The sequence below is a fragment of the Molothrus aeneus genome, chromosome 12 (assembly GCF_037042795.1).
Source record: "Molothrus aeneus isolate 106 chromosome 12, BPBGC_Maene_1.0, whole genome shotgun sequence".
NCBI classification, from domain to species: domain Eukaryota; kingdom Metazoa; phylum Chordata; class Aves; order Passeriformes; family Icteridae; genus Molothrus; species Molothrus aeneus.
In genome coordinates, this window is record NC_089657.1 from 7,101,752 (window position 1) to 7,123,915 (window position 22,164).

At 45.9% G+C, this 22,164-nt stretch overlaps 1 protein-coding gene across 3 annotated transcripts in view; it reads right to left on the reverse strand.

Annotated features, from left to right (window-relative positions):
- Positions 1–22,164, reverse strand: part of SYNPR (synaptoporin) — a 99,411-nt gene that overhangs the window by 22,586 nt on the left and 54,661 nt on the right. For 2 of the 3 annotated variants that reach the window (XM_066558091.1, XM_066558089.1), the window contains one exon: positions 5,333–5,457. In XM_066558091.1, the coding sequence (XP_066414188.1) occupies positions 5,333–5,457 (125 nt within the window). Of the gene's footprint in view, positions 1–5,332; positions 5,458–19,098; positions 19,396–22,164 lie in introns of those variants that run through there. The other variant, XM_066558090.1, reaches the window with a different exon arrangement.

Consider the following 22,164-nt stretch of genomic DNA (forward strand, 5'->3'; position numbering starts at 1 on the left):
TTCATCAGGGTCTCACGTTAGCACCACCAGGAAATCCTACTCTGTCCTTCTGGTAACTGTGGCTCAGTGCTCCTAACACCTCTGCACACACTTCACCTAACCACTGGCTTAGGTGAGAGTGTTTAAAATTTAACAATGTCATCCTCCAGGTCAATACTTTCCAAGTAGCTTTCAGGATGAATGCCCCAAGAAAAGACAAGAGAAGCTCCAAATTATTTCCCATGCAGCATTGAACCTGGGGATAGACTCTGTATGTAGGCTTAAAGCATCCCCAAAAGCTACAGGCAAAGAGATTTTAGTCCAGGGTCTGCCTCAAGACTTAACTTAGGGGCTTGCATGGAGATGGTTTTCCCTCCCCCTTGCCCTGCAGGTCCAACCTGCACAACAGCTCTGCTCATGGGACTCCCACGAGGCACAGACCCCACCAGCACCACCCAGAGCCAGGCCCTGGCACAGCATTCCTGCCTGGAATGGACAGGGCATAACCACAAAGAGCAGTGATGGCCTCAGCACAGGGCATCTCTCCCAGCACGTCATCACAAGAGCACTCTGAGGTGCACAGGTTCATTTAAATCAGTGGTTGAAAATGTTTCAGTGCAACTCTGCCAGTTGCAAGTAAAACATCAAGTTTGTGATAGGAATAATTATGTAGCAAAAAGTCTTCAGTACAGACTCAGTAAGTTAAGCAAACAAAAATACTTGCTTTTAGGAGGACTGGTGAAAAAGCATCTTAAAATAGTGAATATCAATAACAAGTATGTACCCAGTAGGTGTACTGTTCTACCACTTATTATCAAAGTGAGCCCAAGGAAAAACCAAGTACATGATAAAAATATTTCTGGGATCACAGAAAATAATAAACAAATAGGACCTTCACTAGGACTCTTATTACAGACAAAACATATTGCTTCAGGGCACTTGGATAAGTGACAAATCCAATCTGAAAGGGTGATGGACTGTGAGAGTAACAAATAATCCCAAGACACTGAATTTTTTTTCCACCCCCTCAAAGAATCACTGCCTGGGTGAGGGTCAATTTAATGAACATCCTAATGTGTGCCAAATTTGCAAGAGACTCTGCATCAAACACAGATCCTAATGGTAGAGACAAACTGCTACTGTAGGGCCAGAGAAATTGATTCCATATTTGAACTTGTCAAACTTCTAAAATGCATATACAGGTATCCAGAAGAATGGCTGATTTGTGCTTTAAAACATGAGGGAGGAAGAAACGTTCTGTGATAAAACTAGAATCAGGCCAAAATGAGAAAAAAACCTCAGGTGAATATTTAAAACATCTTTATCAGATTAGGCATGGAAGAGTCTGGCAAGCTCTGCAGAAGAGTATGGCAGAGCTCCAGGACACACTGTAGGAGGATATTAGGGTTTAGACTTCAGGTTAATTTCCACACTGCAGGGTGACTACAGGGTCATGGATGTGAGCTGCAGGAAGCTTAAATGAATCAGAGTAATGGAAAAGCATCCATCTCATCTGTTCCAGGAGAGATGGTGGAGCCAGATTTGGGGTCAATTCTGTCAGTACTGGGGGGACTCTTCAGTGGTTACTGCACCCCAGCAGCACGAGCTCAGAGCAGAAGCTCAGGTGGGAATGGCTCATCCTCCTCATGCTCCTGACACAGCCACCCTGCACAGGCAGGGCTTTTCTCCCAGGGATCCTATCCTGTCTCCCAGCAGGGCAGAAGCACCACTGCACCAGGTCACTCTGGTAGTGGCTAGTGATTAGTACACTTTCATGCTTTTCCTCACTTCCTCCTTTTCAAAGGGCAAATTAATCCAGGTCCAGAACTAACTAAGAAAGTGATTCCAGCAGAAATGAGAAACAGAATCTTGTGAAAAACGTTTCTTTGGGTTTTCCTTTTGGTGCTCCACAATTTCCCGCTACCAGAGTTCCAACAGCAGTAAGACAACACAGGAGCCAAGCATAACTTCCATAAAGCCATAACTTTAAATAAAATCAAGAAAAAATTAATCTTAGTTTAAAGGTATGTTTCAAAACTTCCTATATAATTGTATTAATTATTTCTCTTGGACTAATTTTTATTTCTTGTTGGAGACTTTCGCAATTTGTAGGTTAGGGCTGAGAAAAATCTTAATAAGCAGGTGTGAAGATGCTCCTTTGTTTTGGGAGCATTTGGAGCTACCTGCTCTGGAGTGCAATGCTGCTTCTGTGCATTCAAGACTGGCCTGGGGCCACACGAATCACCCCCACACCCCCCCAGCCCTGGTTTTGCCCTCCTGCATCCTCCTTGTCTTTAGCTCAGGTGATTGGCCCTGGAAGCATGAGGTAACAAGGGCAATGTCCGTCCTTTCAGTCTGGAAAACTCCATCCCCATTCTGATCTTCCTTTAATAGAAATGTTTTCACGTTCCTTTAATCTCATTTCCAAAACACCCAAGCCTTCCTGCTTTGCCCAGTTGTCCTGTTCAGCCTTACCACTTTGTTTACCAGCTTTAAGCTCTTGACACTTGTCATCTATTGGCCAAGGTCTAGCAGTTCATTTTTTGGGAGAAGAAAATAAAGCCTCAAATTCCCAGCAAGAGAAATGAAAGCAGCTGGTAGCATGACTTTCTTTGTTTCAAGTCATGCTGGAAGGTGCAGCTAATAAAAAAGCAGCACTCAGGTATTTTGACTGCTTCAGTGTCACTGCTGACAGCCCCAACAGCAGCGGGGTGTCAGATGCTCAGCAGTTTCTCTCCTTCCACCTACACCTCCCCCAGCTGACAGCCAATAATCAGGACTCTGAAGGCATTTGAAAGGAAAATGCCATGGGAAGATGGACCTGAATGCAAGACAACTAGTGGGAAATTCATCCTACCTAACAATGCCTACAAGCCCATGCAGGGAGATGATCCTCAGCCTGAGTCTTGATTAGAGAGCCTCAGCTTTTCTGAGCTGCCTTTTCCAAGCTTATTCACTGCTCTGAGATATTACCTTTCCCAACTAACCTCACTTCTGTTTTTAGAGCACCCCATCTCCATTCTGTGGAGAAAAGCAAAAATAGCAAACACATGTGAAAGTCACAGGAATATTTAGATAAAACACTGAGATGACACCAAGTTCCAAAGTAGCAGATTTTCCAGGCACACATCTGCTGCCCCATATAATTTCCACATCTCTGGACACTTCTTGCATACGCCTCAGGCTTGCAAACAAAATCCCAAATTGCACAAAATCTGGGTATATTCATGCTTCTCCTGAAACAGCAGCTAAGTGTCATCTCCCCTCTCACCTGCACATTCCAGGTGTATTTGTACCAACCACCCCACTGTACATACATCCCATCTGCGCATGCTGAGTTCAAGAGCCAGCTACAGCCTCAGCTGGATCCCTCCCACAAATAAACCCTGTTCTGCATCATCTCTGCAACATGCTGGAATGTTACATTACCCATCAATTACTTCCAGTTTTCCAATAAGCAAAACTGTGGGAAATTGCAGATCCAGCCACTTCCTTCTAGAAACAATGGTTGATGTGCCTGGTGAAACACCAGGAGACACTTCAGGGCTCCTTCTCTCTGTTTTATTAACTTTTAAAATAAAACACTATTTTATAATCATGCAAACTAAAAGCACTTCACTACAGGGTGTATTTGTAATGAATGTTGGAGAAATGACCTATTTGGAAGCGAATCAAATTACAAACTCACATACTCAATTTTCAGGATCTCTCCTACGCATGCTAAGCAGAAATGAAAGAAAATGTGGACATATTCAAGCCAAAAAATAAACATTTGTAATACCAGGAAATGTGACTTTTTGGAGTAATAAATGTATGGCAAGCAAGAACAACATTTCAAGGAATCAAATTCAGTTCCCACTGTTTGGAATTTGCTGTATCTTAGAACATGTTAAAGAAATAAATGCTTTCAAGTCTGGTCTGTGCATAGCAATCATAAGCAAAACAGCATGTGATTTCCCAAGGAAGAAAACTGATTTTAGAGTCATAGTGTACTAGATTTGAGATTGAATAATGCATTCTTTTCTTAATCATCTCAATTCCTTGAAGAAATCACTTATACAAAACTGAGTAGTTTCTGCAGTGGACTTGACATATCTAAAAAAAGACTGTAGATGCTCTTTTGAAGCAGGATCTTAAATGGCAAGAACATTATTTATATTAGTATATATTATTATATATATATGTATAACTACACTACAGTTTTCAGATGTACTTAAAAACATAAAAAACCTTATGAAAACTGTTTTCCTAAATCACTAGGTTTTAAAGCATTCAGACACCAAGAGATCCAAACAGGCAATTAATAACATTTTCAAAAAACATTTCAAAATTATGGTTCAAGCTCATTTTGGCTTTTTGCTTCCCCGTCCCTTGGAGCAACCATTTCAGATCCTTGTTACTGCAGTGGATGGGAAACCTCTTTCATTTCCAGCTGAAGTTAGTGGGTACACAACAGTTTTTCATCTTGGGATGATTCCCTTGGAGCAGCTATTTCATATCCTTGCTACTGCAATGGATGGGAAACCTCTCTCATTTCCAGCTTAAGTTAATGGCTACAGCACAGTTTTTCATCTTGAGATGATTATGGTGTTTCATTTTTCCTTGCCTCCCATTTTCCACACCCCCAGCTTTCCTGGCCTCCACAGGGCTCTGGAATCTGACAATCATGAATTCTCTCCCACTGAGCTCCCATTCCCAGCAGTTCCACGGCCCCATCCACACCAGGGGGATAGCCAAATGAGTAGCCAAACTCCTTCCTCCTGCACACCAGAGGAAAATTCTGGAGCCCCAGACTGGTTCTTGACTGAAATGTGCTGTAAGTGAAGGAGCCCCCGTGCAGCTGGGCCAGCCCAGCCCCGAGAGGCAAAGCGCACGGCCGGGGTTACCTGAAGGGGTAGGCAAAGGCTATGCCAATGCTGAGGTCGCTCTGGGACTTACCTGAAGGGGTAGGCAAAGGCTATGTCGATGCTGAGGTCACTCTGGGACTGACCTGAAGGGGTAGGCAAAGGCTATGCCAATGCTGAGGTCACTCTGGGACTGACTGAAGGGGTAGGCAAAGGCTATGTAGATGCTGAGGTCACTCTTGGACTGACCTGAAGGGGTAGGCAAAGGCTATGTCGATGCTGAGGTCACTCTGGGACTGACCTGAAGGGGTAGGCAAAGGCTATGCCAATGCTGAGGTCACTCTGGGACTGACCTGAAGGGGTAGGCAAAGGCTATGCCAATGCTGAGGTCACTCTGGGACTGACCTGAAGGGGTAGGCAAAGGCTATGCCAATGCTGAGGTCACTATGGGACTTACCTGAAGGGGTAGGCAAAGGCTATGTCGATGCTGAGGTCACTGTGGGACTTACCTGAAGGGGTAGGCAAAGGCTATGTCGATGCTGAGGTCACTCTCGGACTTGTTTGCACAGTCCACACTGAGGCGCAGCTCTCCAGAGTACCCGCCGCATGTTGCAAATGCAAAGATTGCAAAAAGCTGTCAAAAACAAACAACATTTTTATTTCGTTTCGTTTCAGCAACTGCCACAAGCAGATCTATGCAGCAGCTCTAGCTCAGCCCTAAACTGATCCCCCTCAGGTCAGGTTATCCATCACTCCTTGCATTTAAAGCACTGCCATACATTATTCCTGCACCCTTCCCAAAAGCACAGAGCCATGACACATGAAGCTCTGTTGCCACACAGACAGACCCATCACCATTTGTCCATGCCAGCCATCTCAGCCCTTCCCTCCTGTCTTGAACCCTATTTGGAATTCACAACCCAAGCAGTTATTTCAATCACCCCACTGACAGGTGAGATTGGACAAGAAGAGAGGGATGGATATTGACTGAACATAATGAGTAATTCTTAACCCATACAAGACACTGGCAGAAGCATTTCAAAGGTGCAACCAGCAGTAGCAATAGCAGACCCAGACAGCTCACACAGCCACCATCACATTATGTGGCAAAACACAGACCTGAGCTGCCCCTCTCCCACTTCATGTATGGCTTAGGAAAAACCCACAGTGTTTATTTTAATTACTTTTCCTAAATTACTACCATAATCTAAAGTGGACACAGAGGTGAAATAAACTAACTGCAGAGCAGTAAGGAATTCCAGACTTTGGCTGGAGTCAGGCAAACTGGAAAGGAAAAAAGAGCTTAAGTGGTTCTAATGCAAACCTATAACACATGTTAATCTTCCAGGAGAAAAACAATGAAGGGGGGAGTATGCAGGAGGCATAGACACATCAGCTTTTATATCAAGGGTTCAAAGAAAGGAATTGGAAGCAGGCATAAGTATCTTCAAACATCACTGATGTAGGCTTCCTTGGAAGACCTCAAGTAGAAGTGGGGACAGTTTATTTATGCAGTTGTAATTTAAATTAAAGACAGGTTAGATTTTGTTGATTGCAGCACCATAGCCCTGAAGTACTCCATTAGTTTTAACAGAGTTACTGTGAGATCTACAGAAGGGCAGAGCAGGGAAATGGCAAGCAAATGCACAATCCCGGCCACAATTAAATAAGCTAAAATCAGGAACCCAGAGGAAATAAAGAGTGCTCACATCTGGGAAAGAAGCCATGTTTTTGGACACTGAAAAATAATGCAGCAAGCAGATGTAATGGCAAAATAACAGTCTGAAAATATAATAAATAGAAAAACTAGATCTTTTCTTGCTGCACAAGGCTTTGTAAAACATGCCATTAATCTTAGTTCTCCCAATTTGCAGCATAAACAAAGCACCAAGTATCACCAGCCTCCTTGGAATTCAGCTTTGCATGTTCACCTATTCCCCAGAGAGTGACAGATTATAGGGGTGACACCTGAGCACTGGGGCAGGGAGACCCTCCCTGGGTGCAGAGTGATGTGCTGAGCATGATGGAGCACAGGGAGTAACAGGAGAATGATGCAAGTTTCCACCCTGCCACTCACTTCCAATGTGATCAGGGCATATCATACATGGAGGATAGATTTGCAAAGGTATTTAGGTACCTAATGACAAGAAAAGTTAATAAAAACTTTGATTGAATCAATTCTTGCTGAGCTCACTGCAAAGAAGAAAGCTCAACTTCACTATGAATTGACTTGTTAAATATGTGCCACAAAATAAATGTTTTCACTGCAACTTAAATAGTGCTCCTTCATCCTAAATGAGACACTTCCTCTGTACACACAAGAAGTTGCTGCCCTTACACGTAGCACAGCACTGAAAATCAGCATTAATCACCTCAGGTCAATTTGTGAAAACAAATATATTAAGGAGAACAGGAGAGAATGCTGACCTGCTTTTTGGCCTAATTAACAGAGTTGTAAATGAAAACGGTTTGCAAGTACATAGGCACAAAGATTAACAGTGATAAATAAGGAGGGAACTTGAAAGCCTGCAGTGTGAGACCTGCCATAAAGGAAGAGCCATCACCTCCCAGCCAACACTCTCAGCAAGGGGACAAGCAGAGGAAAGAGGTGCAACTGAAATGCATCTCCTTTAATCGTGCATTAGAAATCACCATAATGAGTGTCATCATGTTTTTTCACCAAGGGCACAGAGCCATGCCCAAAACCACAACTCAGGCTATTCCTTCCTTCCCAGGAAGTATCTCCTCCAGAATTCCCAGTTTTTCCTCTCCCCTACTGAGAGCATCCAGCCTTTACTTTAGCCCCACAACCAGCTCTCAACCAGAAGCTTTTCAGCAAACCCCTCCATGCACAACCCCCAGCTCCCAACCTTACCCAGCACACACTCTGCTCCAAGCACCAGGCAGCACCCACAGCTCAGGTGGGAAGAGAAAAAGGACCATGCTGCAGACTTTTCTACCAAACTTCAGCTGTGCCTCAGCCAGCTCAAGCCTGGCTCCCTGCTGTGGCTGGATCAGGTGATGGCTGGGATCACCCAGCTGCCAGCAATGTCCAGCCAGTCCCCACAGCTGAGGACACCAAGCACCTTTAGGAAGCATATTTATAATTTACATCAAGGGAATGCAGAGTGAGGGCTGTAAATCAATGGTATTTCCCTGGGGTATCATGGTCAAGCAGCAGCATAATTCTTCTCCTCCTACCTCTGCATTTCCCCTTCTCCCCCACCCCAGTTGTGCTGCTTTATGTTGTCAGAGGAGTGCCCAGAGCAATAAGCCAAGAATTACTAGCTGGTTTTTGTGCACACAGTAATTCTGCGGCCATTTCAGGAATACTGTAAACACCACTGTATTTTATTAGAGCAGGATTTGTGTAAAAGGCAGTTGTAAACCCCATAATGGGAGCTTTATGGGCCAGACTCAATAAAGCCTCCATCTGCAAGATAATTTTATTGAATCGGGCTGCTCTGAAATTGAAAAGTTTATGGAGAAAGGGAAAGTGTTTCCCCATGTTCCTATTTAGTCTTTGCCTATAAATCCACACTCAGCACCAGGCCTATCTGCAAGTGTGCACACATATCCTGCTTCTCCCCTTCACATGAGATAAATCTCCCCATGCAGTTACCTCTGGTTATTCCATGGCTGCTGCCTGCCAAGGCTCAGGTCTGACAGCCAGTCCTGCAGCAGGAATGGGAGGAATGTGGTGCCACTGAGACAACAAATCCTTGCTGCCCTGGCTGTGCCAGGCTGCTCCTGCCCACAGGAGTGGGAGCAGGGCAAACCCTGCTTTCCCCTGTGCTCCCATCCCTCCTGCAGCTGCAGCTACTGCCTGGCCATTGTTATACACTGGGGAGGCTGGTGTCTTCACATGTGCCTGGACCCTTGCAGGGAAAGGGAAAATGTCCCCAGCCTGGATGAGTGCTCCATATTCCACGTGGGATAACACACCAAGCATGCCCCAAATTCTGTGTGTGCTCTGGAAGCAGTTACCAACCCACCCAGTGAGGCACAGACCAAAGGGGAGGGACAGCAAGGAACATTATTTGTGCTTCTCAGCATAGACTGGAGCAATGCACATCTCACATGTCCAGGCTAGCCTGGCTGGAAGATCATCCTTCCTCCTCACGCTCTCAGACACAACACTGGCAAGGCAATGAGTTTCTGTAAAGTGATTAACACCATTCCCAGATCCTGTTATGATGATATTCCCTCTTTGACCTCCAGCCTTGGCCTGGACTACAGGTATATTTTTGAAAAGAAGTATAATCCCACAATATAAATTAACCAACAGAAATTATGTTTATTATGGCACTCTGCAACAATAAACCAGCCTTCCCTGTCAAATAAGACAAGCATGTTTTAAAGACCAGTTGGCTCCTTAGCACTTTGAAAAAAAATAGCAGCGTAATACCCAGCAGAGCACAACACTGCTTCTCACACCAGCTCAGGGCAGGGAAAGGTCCATCATGTGATTTATGGGACCACCTCCCTTCTTCTGCTGCCAGGTTTCAATGCAATGGCAGTGAATCCTGTCATTCAGCATTCAGGTGCTGTCATTTATCCAGGCTCAAGGCTGGCTCCTTCCTTTCCCAACCCAGCAGCCAGGGCCTTGGGGTGTGTGATGCCTTGAGGGAGCCCAAGTCCCAGCTGTGAATTAAACAGTTGGTGGTGCCTCAGCATGTGACCCTGGGCATCACTCATCCCACCATGGAAGGGAAAAACAGGATGATTTCATATCCCTTCTCCCTGTTTGGCTTTGTGACAATTCCCCTCAATGCCTGCTGAGCAACAGGCTCGCTCTGCACACCAGGGGAAGGCAGAACAGCTCCTGACAAGGCGAGTTGAAAGGCTTATGTGGAGCATGTTACAGCTGAAACATCCTGGTAGGAAGACAACACTGTCATTTAAAATTGATGAAACTTCCATATAAACCATTTGCTTTCTGTGGGAGCACATCTGCCCTGTGCAGCAGCCTGTGGCAACTTGCTGGCTGACAGGATGGAGCCGTGCTGGGGATGCACCCCAAAATTATCCCACTGCAAAGGAAAGGACCTGCTCTGCCTGAGGGCTCCTTGGTGGGTCCTCCAGGAGGGCAAGATCTTAAAAAGAAAGTGTTAGTCTTGCCTGGAGCTGTGGTGGCCAAAAACAGGCTGTGAGGGATGCAGTTCACTACATGGTTTGGTCTCCAATGCTTTCTCTTGGCACCAAGGAAGGAAAATGGGAATGAACCTGCTGGATGCTTTCCCAAAGAGGTCCCCCCAGTCCTCTACTCCTACCCTAACACTGGAGAGCCAAGGGGAACTCCTGACACTCTGAAAGAACAACCTGAAATATTCAAAACGCCTGCACTATTATTAGTCATTTTACATGTTCAGAGTGTTTTTAAAGCAGACCTGTTTTTCTGGCATCATTTCTGGATCTGAGACCTCCCTTTCTCCATACCACCATAACAGAGAGACTGCAAAACCTCTGCCAAATGTTCCATTGCCTTACACGTCCCACAGTGGCCAGGAGTGTGTGTGGAGAGAGGAGGGAGCTCATTGCTCTGGAGATGTCCCCCCGCAGCCGGCACCGTTCACCCAGCAGAGTGTCTCGTTAAACTGAGATTATTTATTTATAGGGCACAACCAGTAATTGAACATTATTATTAAGGCTGTAAAGGGAAGGGTTGAAGGCACTAAAGGACTGTACTGGAAACATTTACTGCAGAACTGATGGCCCAAAATATGTCACCAGTGAAGGATTAGGAAACACTCTCTCCTCTGGGTCTCTGCCTGTTTCTTTTTAAAAATCTGGCATTTTTCCTGCACGAATCTGAGCTGCAGACTTCCTGGAATCACTTCTCCTACATACAAGCCTTTGTGCACTGGAGATTATCAGATTATTGACTTTGGGATTCCTAATTATATCAACTTGACTGGTTGATGAATTGGAGGTGGAGAGCATTGCAACCAACGCAGTTCTTGGGGGGGGTGACAACTAGCTGGAGTCATTTTCCTTCAGCAACTACACAGGGAGAAAGCTGAAATACATTCTGCTCCTGCTGAGAAACAAACCCTAAAGCCACAGGTCACTGATTGCTGGGATTTAGTGTCCCCACCTTATAAATAAACAACAGCATTGCTAAGAATGCTCCTGTGCCAGCCCAGCCCAGGTCTGTGTGGAGTGAAAACCCCGGGGATGGGGGAGCAGCTCGAAGTTCAGGCATGAAGAGCCACGTATGCCATTATCCTCCACCTGGAGGAGACCAATCTGCTCCATGACTTCCCCACAGGGCTGTGGGGTCTTCATGGGGCCATCTACAGCAGAAAACCTCTGTCTGGCATTTTAGAGCACCCACAAAGAGCAGCCCTTGATGCCACCAGCTGATTGGAAAGACCTGACCCCAGAGCAGGCAGGAACCCCACAGCATCCTCTGTTTGAAGCACAACATATTCATTTAATGCTTAGCTTTTTTTAATGAAAAAAACCAAAACCCAACAACTTGATTTGATTCTTAATGGAAAGATTTATGGAAATGAAATTGGGGTATTTTTAGTGAGTAAAGATCATTTTATAATAACTTGGTTATACAATACTTTAATCCCAAGGAGACAATTTTCTCTCTTTTGCTTTGAAGAAAACCTTTATCTTTTCCATTCATCTTCCATTGATTATTCTAAAAATCCCATTTAGCTCCACCAAATAATGGTATGGTAGTCATTTCTCATTATATTTTAATAGAATAAAGCCCAACTGTATATGAGAGGATTAGATAGCCATTCGTTGGGGTAAAGAACACTGTTCCTCCAGATGGCCAGACAGAATCTGTGTAATGCCTTTCCTATTTATTAAGTTCAAAATGTAATGCAAGCTGTTTCATCCAGTATTTAATGGGTCAGCCACAAAGTTGAAAGCTAATGCTACGGTTGGCAGTATGCATGGAAGAGTTAACAGGCAGAAAACAGAGGCACATACAGAGCATCTCTTCTTGGACTCAGTGAAAAGCCTTGAAGTACACAAGAGGTACTTACACAAGTAACCTACAGAAGCACCTCTTACCATGAGTCAAAGGTTTGAGGTAAGCATTTACTAGGTCCCAAGGGTTTTTTAAATTTATTGTATAAATTGCTTTCAGCACATGGACATTGACACATTGGTGACCTGTCTTCCATGGAACAAAAGACACCAACAGGTGCTGCAAACAGGTTTAGGGGTACCTGGGGTAATTACTGGGTGAACATGGCTTCATTTGGGATGTATCACAGACATACCTGCAGCCCTATCCCCTCTGGCTGTAGAACAGCCTGGAAATTCTGGCTCTTCCTCTGCAGCTCCACAGCTTCCCCTTTGTGCCCTTTTCATTTAAGGACACAGGAGCACAAGTTGGACAGACATGTTTGGATTTGTACATATAATCCCTGAATGACTCATGCTGTGACATATGTCACTGCAGCAGAGACGTGCTCCTTTTTGGGCCTGAGAGCTTTTCTAGTCCCAGACTTCCAGCAAAAATAAAAACCAAACAACCGTGGCAGTCTCTACCAGGATCCACACTGTGACAGTGCCCAAAGTCCTGGAGAGCAGCCACTTCCACTCTCTGTCCCCTTCCTCTTGTCTCATAAGCTGCTTTGGCACCAACCACATGTGACCACCACAGGCAAAACCATGGAAAGCCACGGTGAGGTACAAGAGAGCTTTTCTAACAGGTCAAGTCAATTCTCATTTTACTAACAGGCAATGTGCAACAACCCACCACTCAGGTTAATGCACAAATGTAACTCTGTTTCTGCTCCCTCCAGAAAACAACAGGTTTTGTGCAGACTTTACAGCCTGATTAGATGTGATTTATTGTGTAACAAGTGTAAACATTATAAAATAAAACAGGTTGGACGGCTGCTCGCTTCCTCTTTTGCTTGGTGGGCTCAAAAGCATCTGGGCTTAAAATGGCCCATAATGTAATATAAATGCATACAGAGCAGGATCCAAGTTATTGCTGAGCAGGATTTACTCCCTCTAATAACCACAGGGATTTACATTATGGCTGAGTGACATGCACACATGGGAAGCACTCTGTGAAGGGAAAGTGCTCCTGAATTTGATGTCTTTAAAGCCTGGCTGGCCAATCCAGGCACAGGGACTCAGCCACCGCCAAGGCTGCAGCAGACTGCAGCACTGGATGGCAGGGACCACACACCCAGCTCTCAAAGGCAGCATTGTGCTCAGTGTGCACAGCACCTGCCCTGGGCTGGGGCTGGGACAAGGCACCTCTCCCAGCCAGGGAGCCCAGCCCCATTCCCAGCTCTCCCAGCATCCCCACCAGGCACCGCTGTCCCTCGGCAACATTCCCTGATGGCTCCTGGAACTGCTCCCTCGCCTAATTTGTGCCTTTGTACTTCCCATTAGCTTCAGCTCCTTTCCCAGCACTGCTCCTGGACCTGGGCTCCTGAGGAGAATTTTCCTGCTCTGGTGACAGATGCACACAGTGGAACTGAGAGGCTGGAGCACTCCTCTGACCAGGAAATGCTCTGGCAGCTGGGTCCCTGCAACCAAACCCTCCCTGGGTCAGCCCTGACGGAAAATGATTATTACAGGAAGGGCTCTTGTCCTTCAATCACGCTGTATTATTTATGACCTAATGATTGCCCATTGACTAGCAGGGATTAGGCATTCCTGAAGATGTTTCTGGGTGAATGAAAGAGCATTAACCTCATTATTATCACGTCCATGCTCATCAGAGGCCATTAGTAGCTTCCTCTCAGCTCCCTGGGCTCCAGTGTAACTCTCTGGTGTCATCTGCTGCCTGTCACCTGCTGTCCTACACGCCTGCCCTGGCACTGTCTCCAAACATGGGGCCCATTGCCTCATCTCAAACCAGTTTTGGATGGAAAAATCCACTGGAGCTGGCTTTGACCTCAACACCCACCTCTGTGCAAAAGGCTGGAATAAGAATTTGCTCCTGGCTAAATATCAGCCCACATGGTAAAAATAATTTATTTTTTAATAATTAAGATGATGGGCTATAAATGAACGTTTGCTTTGCTGAGCTCTGGGAATTCACAGGGAACATTTTGAGCAAGAAAATTTTTTAAAATTAAAACCTCCTTCTCCTCTTCTTTTCTGCCACTCCTCTTATACTCTGTCCCCAGAGATGGTATTGCTCTCCTTCCCACACTTAAACCATAAAAAAAGCAACATCTAAACACAACATATTTAGGAAATGCTAACAACATTGTCCTTATCTCAGTAGCTCTGAAACACTTCATCTGGACAGGTTAAGTTGTCCTGTTCCCCTGCATCCTCCTGTTCCTGTGCTGCTTCACACCTCTTGCCTGTTTTCTTTTTATTCACACCCCTTAATTTGTGTTCCATGAAATCTGTACCCATACCTCCTTCCAAACACAAAGAGAAAAAACTTTTCAAAAATCAGGTTCTTGCCTGAATGTTCTCCATTTCCTTCATGGTTCAAAATATTTAATTCTGAGACAACCAGTCATCCTTCCCTTTCTCTCAGCTACCAGCAGCTGCTGCAAATCTTCTGTGCCACTTCTCAATGCACTTCAAATCCTCCCAGACCCCAGAAAAGAAACAGACACTTGTACAAAACCAATAATGCATCAATATGTTTTTGGATGTTGCAATCTTTACATCTGCACTGCTGGAGATGAATATCCAGCTTTTTTTTTTTTTAATCTATAGACTCTGGCCTGTGGAATAAAGCCAGGACCACTAAAATAAGGAAGCAGAGAAGACACAAGCAGAATGGAAAAAGCAATTGAACATGCTATAAACTTAGAATCAGGTGAAAGCTAATTATGGCCATGCTCAGTGAAAAGATAAGGACACAGTGAGGGAGATAGACTTATTAATTATTTGTGTTATGGTAGCACTTAGAAGCCCCAATCCTTTATCTGGGACTAGCTGTACTATACACTGCAAACACTTAGATGTATCTTTGGGTAGTGGTTCAGAGTTTTAAGGAAAATGTGCAAATGCTCTCTTCCTTTGCCTTCAGCAGCAGGTTTGTTATTGCTTTTAAAGGAACCTGAGTCCACCATCAGACTCATTCTGAACAGCTCACGTGATGGTCTCATTGGTCAAATAACAGATAATTCAGCATGGAGGCAGATTGCACTCTGGGCTGAACTGGGCAAACCCCAGGAAACCCCCAAAGTGGGCATGAGCTGCATCCACTGCCATCCACATCCCCTGGCATGGGGGACAGGATGCTCCCTGCTGCCAACAGAGACGTTTCATCCTCATTGACTCTGTGCAACTCCGATTGCTTTTCTAATTAAGATACATTTTATGGTAATCTACCAAGCCCCTTAGACTAAATCACTCACTTAATCTGTTGTTAGTGCCCATATGTTTACAGCTTTCCAGCCTGCTGCAGCATGTTTGCTTTGCCACGGCGCCGGGGAGCTTCGGTGACAGATGAGGCACAGCACAGCCCTTCAGGTGGCACAGGGCTCTGCCACCCACCCAGCCTGCGCGGGGACAGATGGACAGACAGCCCTGACACACACACAGCAGTTTGGAAAAGAGAGGGAAGGCACAGCACTGCAGATACCCCATGCTGATCACCTGTCTCTGTCTCTACAGATGAGCTTAGCACATCTTTCTCATTATCTTTTCTTTCCTCGCCTTTTTTTTTTCTCCAAAATAAGAGATGGCACACGACAGGGGAGGACTGCTGAAGAGTTTCACAGTACTGTCACACCTCTGGCCTCAGAGCTCAGTTACCAAAGAGTTTCACTGCAGGTGCAAGGGCTCTTTGCAACCTTTTGGTCACATCTGCAAACTAAGGACAGGCAGAGGCAGACTCTCCATCTGCACTGGGCACTGAAGGAAATAAAGGCTGAGTGAGCTCCATGGTTCTACAGGAGGGTGTGTCCCCAGCCCCAGCCTCACCGGCAGCCCAGACACACCCAGGGGCCCTTCCAGCTTCTTCAGGGCTGGCACAGTGAGGAGCTCCTGCCCCCTGGGCTCCCCAGCCATCCTCCTCCTGTGCGCAGACACGGCTGCAGCGCTGGCAGGCAGCAGCTCCATCTCTTATCTCCCAGCAGGCTCCTGCTCTGGCTCTGCATGGGGGAGCAGGGATGCACTGAACAGAAACGTGGCCCTTCCCTGCTCCCAATCCATGGCACAGCTCCCAGATTCCTGCATCCCACAGTGGTACCTTCAAGCTCAGGAGGGACACAGAGACCCCAGCTCTGCTCAGACCAGCTGCTCAGCCCACCATGCAAAAACAAGCCAAATTCACAATGTTTGAAACTACTTGTGCTCAGCTTGCTGAGGGAAAGAGAGCCCACAAGCAAAATCAGGAATAACCAAACTCCAGGTTAGGTTGTTATCAACCATCTGATGTTCATGGAAAAATTCCCTGGAAAAAAGGGTCATATAATTCTACAGGAACTCTTAATCAAGAGCAACATGAAGAGTAAAGTACCACCTGCAATCACCAGCACTGACAGGCAGCTGCCACACAATATCAATACAAATACCTTTCCCCCTGTAGAGTTTCTATTGATCTGAACAGGATCAACAGAGGTGAGGAAAGTACTCATTACATCCAAGGACTTGGCTAAAAAGAGAGCATCAGACGTTCAGAAGGAGTCAGATATTTAAGAAACCAATTTTTTAAAGGGTTTATGGAATTTCTCTAGGAATTGTTTGAGCTGCTAGAGGAGCAGCCAGAAAGACAGATCTCAAAGGAAATGAAGCTCCTGGGATCCAAACACCCCGAAAATAATATTTCAAACCCTGACACACCTCCTAGCAGGGGACAGTGATGTCTCCATCCCACTGGCACAAAGATCAAATTTTCAGTCCCAAGGCTTGCAAAGCACCATGCTGTGAACCTGTCCCTGCAGTTGCACCAAGCCTAGTTTGCACATCAGCCTGAAGACATCTTGCAGAGAGGGTATCACACTCCTGGGGAGGTGATGGAGGCTGCTCCAAGGTCTGAGAGCTGAGGGGGGCTTGGTGGTACTGGGCTGGGGAGCAGCTGCCCCCAGACCTGCTGCCACCAAGAATCACCACACATTGCAGCAGGAGGGTGGGCAAAAGGACAGAGAGTAAACCCCATGGACACAGAGGATTTCTGTGTGTATGACAGGATGAGCAGGGCAAACTCTCCTGTCCCCCTGAGTCTGTGTCAGCCATACCCTGTAGAGATGTAGGGCTGATGGGATCATTTCTGCTCAGCCAAAAGCTCCTCTGCCAAGAGAAAGTCTTGCAGCAAAATACTTAACCACATTTTCACTTTGTGCTTTAAGTCCCCTGGCTGCTGGCAAGCTGCCCTCAGGGACAGGGATGAGGCTTGCCCCTGCCTGCAGTCCAACCAGCCATTTCAAGCCACTTTTCCTGCTTCAAAGCTATTAGGATGAGATCAACTGCCTTCCTTAATAAACCACAACCTGGCTTCAGGACAGTCTGGCACCCCTGCTATGATGAGTTATATGGCACAGAAAAACCAGGCCTTTAGGCTTGCAGGGTAGGGGCAGGAGCTGTGCTTTTCAGCCCCCTCCCCTCCTGGGTCACCCAAACATGGTCCCTGTTCATCTCAAGAACTGCACTGAGCCAGATACCAGGGCTGAGCAAAGTTAGAAATGCCCAACGCTGTCCTCAGGCAGGCAGGATCATGCTTAGAAGGTGTGTGAGATGTGCACTGCTCAGACACCCATGCCCTCCACACCTGACGAGCTAAAGGACTGTGAAAAAGACAATTTTTGTTACGTACCTTGGGCGGCACATGGCACATTTCATGTACCATGTCTTCTGTGCCAAGCACACACATTCAAGCATTGCAGCTGCTCTGAATATATGTATGGTCCTTATGAAACAGCAATCACAAAAACACCAGAAAGGCTCTGAACTGAGTGCCCATTAACTCCATTTTCAGGAACAAAGCACATGGGTTCTCCTGTGGAGTGCCCTGGCTGCCTGTGGGATGCTGGGCACCAGCATCAGCTCAGCCAGGGCACAGACCCAGCAGAGCCATGAGCCACTGCTGGGGGGCACACCACCAAATATTCCCATCAGCTGCTCTTCAAGCAGGTGAGAAAGCACATAAACTATTACATTAAAAAAAAAAAAGGAGGGGGGTGATGGATAATTAAAGCTGTCCAAAAGCAGCTTAAAATGACTAAGCAGTTATTGCTAATCTGAAATTTCTCTCTGATTTTAGAAGAGTTTAGCTTGGGCTTACACAACATCCTTACCTTCTCCTGTGGGTTTAATAAACTCAGTAACAGCCTTCTAACATCTTATTAAAGTACACTTCATACATCTATTAGCATACCCTGGTATCATGAGAGTAGCAGACTATTCTAGGTTTAATCTGTTGATTTTCTGAGCAGATACATACTCAAACATGTTCTCATAGCAGCTCCAACTTGTGCTACAGCTGGAGTTCTTAAAGACTTCTGGAGCACCAAAGCTATTGATTCCCATGGATACGGATCAAGTATGAGAGAATTGAAGTGTCAATAAATTAAACAGTACAATGCTGCAAACTCAAGTATTAGGTAGTCTGAAAGTATTAAAGCTATACATCTTGTTTTCCTCAGCCTATTACAGTCCCTGACTTTTGCTGCCTGGAAAGCTCACCAGGAGCTGTGATGGGAAGAGAGAAATAACTGCACCTTGCTGTTATTCACAGGTAACAAGGAGGTCTCCAAGTTAACCAAGAGGGCTGAGGAATGAGGCTGCTGAGCTGTAAAAGCCAAGGCAGGGAGCAGAAAGTCAGAGCAACAGTCTATTGACCTGTACTAATGATGTTACACTGTGAAAAGCAAGCTATTTTCTTAATTAAAGATTTTCTTTATTTCATTGACATATTTTGATGAGGAACATGTTGCTGCCAAGCTGTCATGCTTTCGATTGATCTAAGGTAATAGGCAGTCAGATTTCATACTTCAGCTTGATCAATATTAAATAGCTCTTACTGATTTTTTTTTTCTATCAAATATTGCAGCATTATTTTGGAGGCACCTTTGATTTAAAATGCCAGAAGGAGAACAATAAATAAGAATTCCTTTTCCCTTTAATCATCATTGTTCATGTTTCTGCAGTAAAATGAAGTGCAAAACAAGTTTTCAAAGCAGGCATCCCTCTCTGCAAAGCCAAATACAAACTGAAAATATTTAAAAATCACAGAACAGTTTGGCTCAGCATGAGGCTACAAAGAAGCCAAGCCTAAACACAATTTTGTGGGCTTCACAATTCCTGAAATACCCCACTTCTCCCCCAGCCAGTACAGTTACACAAATAAATAGAGATGCATAAAACTTACCGGAGCAAATATCACCATACACATTTACAAAAGGATTTATAATCCAACTTGCGTCTCCTGAAATAAAGCAAGGTTTGTCTCATACTAAAAATAAAGGCTCCCAAAAGCTTCTCACAGGAGAGAGAGAGAGAGAGAGAGGGAGGGAGGGAGGGAGCAAGCGAGCATCAGCTCCTTGCCTCGCTTTTTATGAAGCAAATAAGGAGAGCAAGAAAATCAATGCTGAGAGAAAGTGAGATGATATACCAATCAGGCAGCAGCCTCAGACTTGTTTGCAGAGGGATGGCAAAATGCTCATATTATTAGACACTGACTACACACAGCCTGAGTGGAGAAATCATTTCCCCTCAGTGAGGAGCTGATTGCTTTGTGCTGGTGCAGGTACCACTGTGGTGGGCTGGGAGATGCAGCCCCTTCCCACCCACTGCTGGTGCAGCATTGCTTTGGCCCTCCTGTGTGCTCCACAGAAAAGAACCAGCCCACAGTTTTGGGCTAAAGTTGAAAAAAGCTTGGAGATCCTCCAAACTGTCATTGGAGAAGTGCTTCTTCATTGTGGGGTTTGGGGGCTGTTTGGGCTCTGTTTCATTTTGAGATGCCTTTCACTCCACCTCAGACAGCTGCCCTGCAGCTGCAGCAAGGAGCCCATGCAGAAAGGGGAAAAGACTTCTCAAGACTCCCATACCTTCATGTGGGCTGAGCTCACCCTGTTCTTGCACAGGACCAGACCTCCAAAGCATCCTCCTGGAATCTGAGCTTTTGTCCCTTTTTGTGTATCAGAGAAAACCAGTGGGAAACCCATGGGTTGGCCTGCACCAAGAGTGAAATTTTTTGTGCTGTCAATCCACCCAAAACAAAACCTTTGCCATGCCACATGTGTGTTGGGAGGAGGAGGATGTATCAGGGCATGAGCTCAGGCACCTCTATGTGAGCTGGATGCATCAGTGGCAGCCAAACACCACTTCTTTGGGAAGGTGCCACATTTGCTCCCCCCAGCAGCTACACAGACACAAACCCCACACCTTGTCACAGCAAATTTCCTCACAAGAGGGCTTCAGGCCAGTCCCACATCTCCCTGCTCTGTGTTCTGGACATCAGCACATTTAGAGCAGGAAGGGATCCATGGATCCCTTTTGGAAAGGTGTCAGCTCTGCACTTTCCTGTGCCCCAACACCACTCAGGGTAACCAGGACTAAACCATACTGTGCTGTTTATTGATCAGTGCTGAGCTGAGCACTGTTTTACTCTCTTTTCTACCCACAGCATCAAACATACACAAATACATGTGACATAAGGCAAATTTCCCTTTTATTAGGAGACAGAAGTTACATGCTGGTATACAGATACACCTGTGGGGTGACAGCAGTTCTCTGCACTGCAAAATTGGAGCACAATTGCTTTTCCCCAGGTATTTGTGATTTACAGCAAATGCTGGGATTCACAGGGAAAATCCTGAAGACAAAAAAGGAAAGAGGCTGAATTCATCTGATAATAGAATTTATCTGTGGGGGGCTGGCACTTCTAGCACAATCCAGGTGCAGAGGAGGCTCTGACAACCCTTTATGAGCCTTTCCCACTAGCAGGAGCTGCACAGCCAGGCTGACAGATGTCACTGCTGTGGATGTGGCCCTGTGTTTCCAGCAGACACAGCCTGGTGCTGGTGGATGCTGTAATGAGGAGATGCTGTGATGCTCAGAGAGTTCTTCAGGTTGAAGCACTGCTCTGCTGCGTGGTGCATTTTAACATACACAAAAACATTCACCAGCTACCTGCACACTGCTTGAGCCCCAGCCATGAAGATTAAACACCACAGTGACTCTGGTTTGCAGAGATGGGCAGCATTTGCCTTCCCCTCCACTGGGAGCAGCCCTTTGAAGCCTTTCCAATGCAGGCAGGAGCTGCACGCTGCAGTCACGTTCACACTCCACGTGGTCAAAGGTGACCAAGGACCACACCAAACTCACCACCCACTGCATCAGCACAAAGAGTGATGCTGGCTCTCCCACAGCCCTGGAAGCTCTTCTCCAGCCTGTGGGAGCACATGGGTGGAGGATGGCAGGAGGATACCCAGCTTGCCTCAGCTCCCCAGCTGCTGCAGCTCACTGCTCCTGGCCTTCTTCACTGCATTCAGCTCTCCAGCTGGCACTCAAATGTGCTGTATCTTGTGGTGAGCAGCCTCTTGCTGCAAGGTGTGAGAGTAAGTGAAATGCAAACACCTCTCGTTTCCTTTTCCAGTGAGAAAATTTATTTTCCCTTCCCACAGCTAACAACTGCTTACTTAAATTCACTAAAGTCTTCTGAAAACTTTGAAAAACATACATCAAGAGTTTTGCTGAGCTGAGAGCTGCCATGTCTCAGCCCTCTAAAATATGTGTGCACCTGGGCACCTGTGTGGGATGTAGGGATGCAGTTTTAGCACAATGGGTTGCAGCAGATGAGGACCTGTCCTGGCACACACCTCTTCCAAACAACACAGCAAAACAGACTCCACAGGATACAGAAACCAAGGGCTGCTTTTTCCCCTAACTGGTAACACACCACGAATGCTGTGGATCAGTTCTAACACTGCTGAAAGTGAACATGCTAGAGTTTGCTGACAAGGCAAAACACTTGTCAGGCTGCAGCAGACCCTGCAGCACTGCAGCCTGGTCTTTCCTCCAGCTTTATCAGATTCCTTTCCAAAAATTCATCTGAAATACTGGATGGGGTGCTCAGCATCACCAAGCACAAGAAGAGCTGCTGCCAACACCAGCACTGCTATGCCATGTCTCTGTGCTGTAATTTTTACTTCTTTTACTTTTTTACTTCAGAGCTTTTTACTTCTGATTTTTGAGTTAGGAGTTCCAAAGCAAACTAAAAAACTCCTGGGATTTAAGCCCCAAACTACTTTAGGTAGTAATATACATCTAACAGATTGGCATCAACTTTGTGCAAGGTCCATGGCCAGTGCTGCTGAAAGGGATGCAGTGACACCAGCAGCAGGACAGGCAGCAGCCTGGGGAGAAACTTGTCCCTGGATACAGCAGGACTCAGGGGAGGCATCTGCATGAGGACAGCTCAGAATTACAGAAG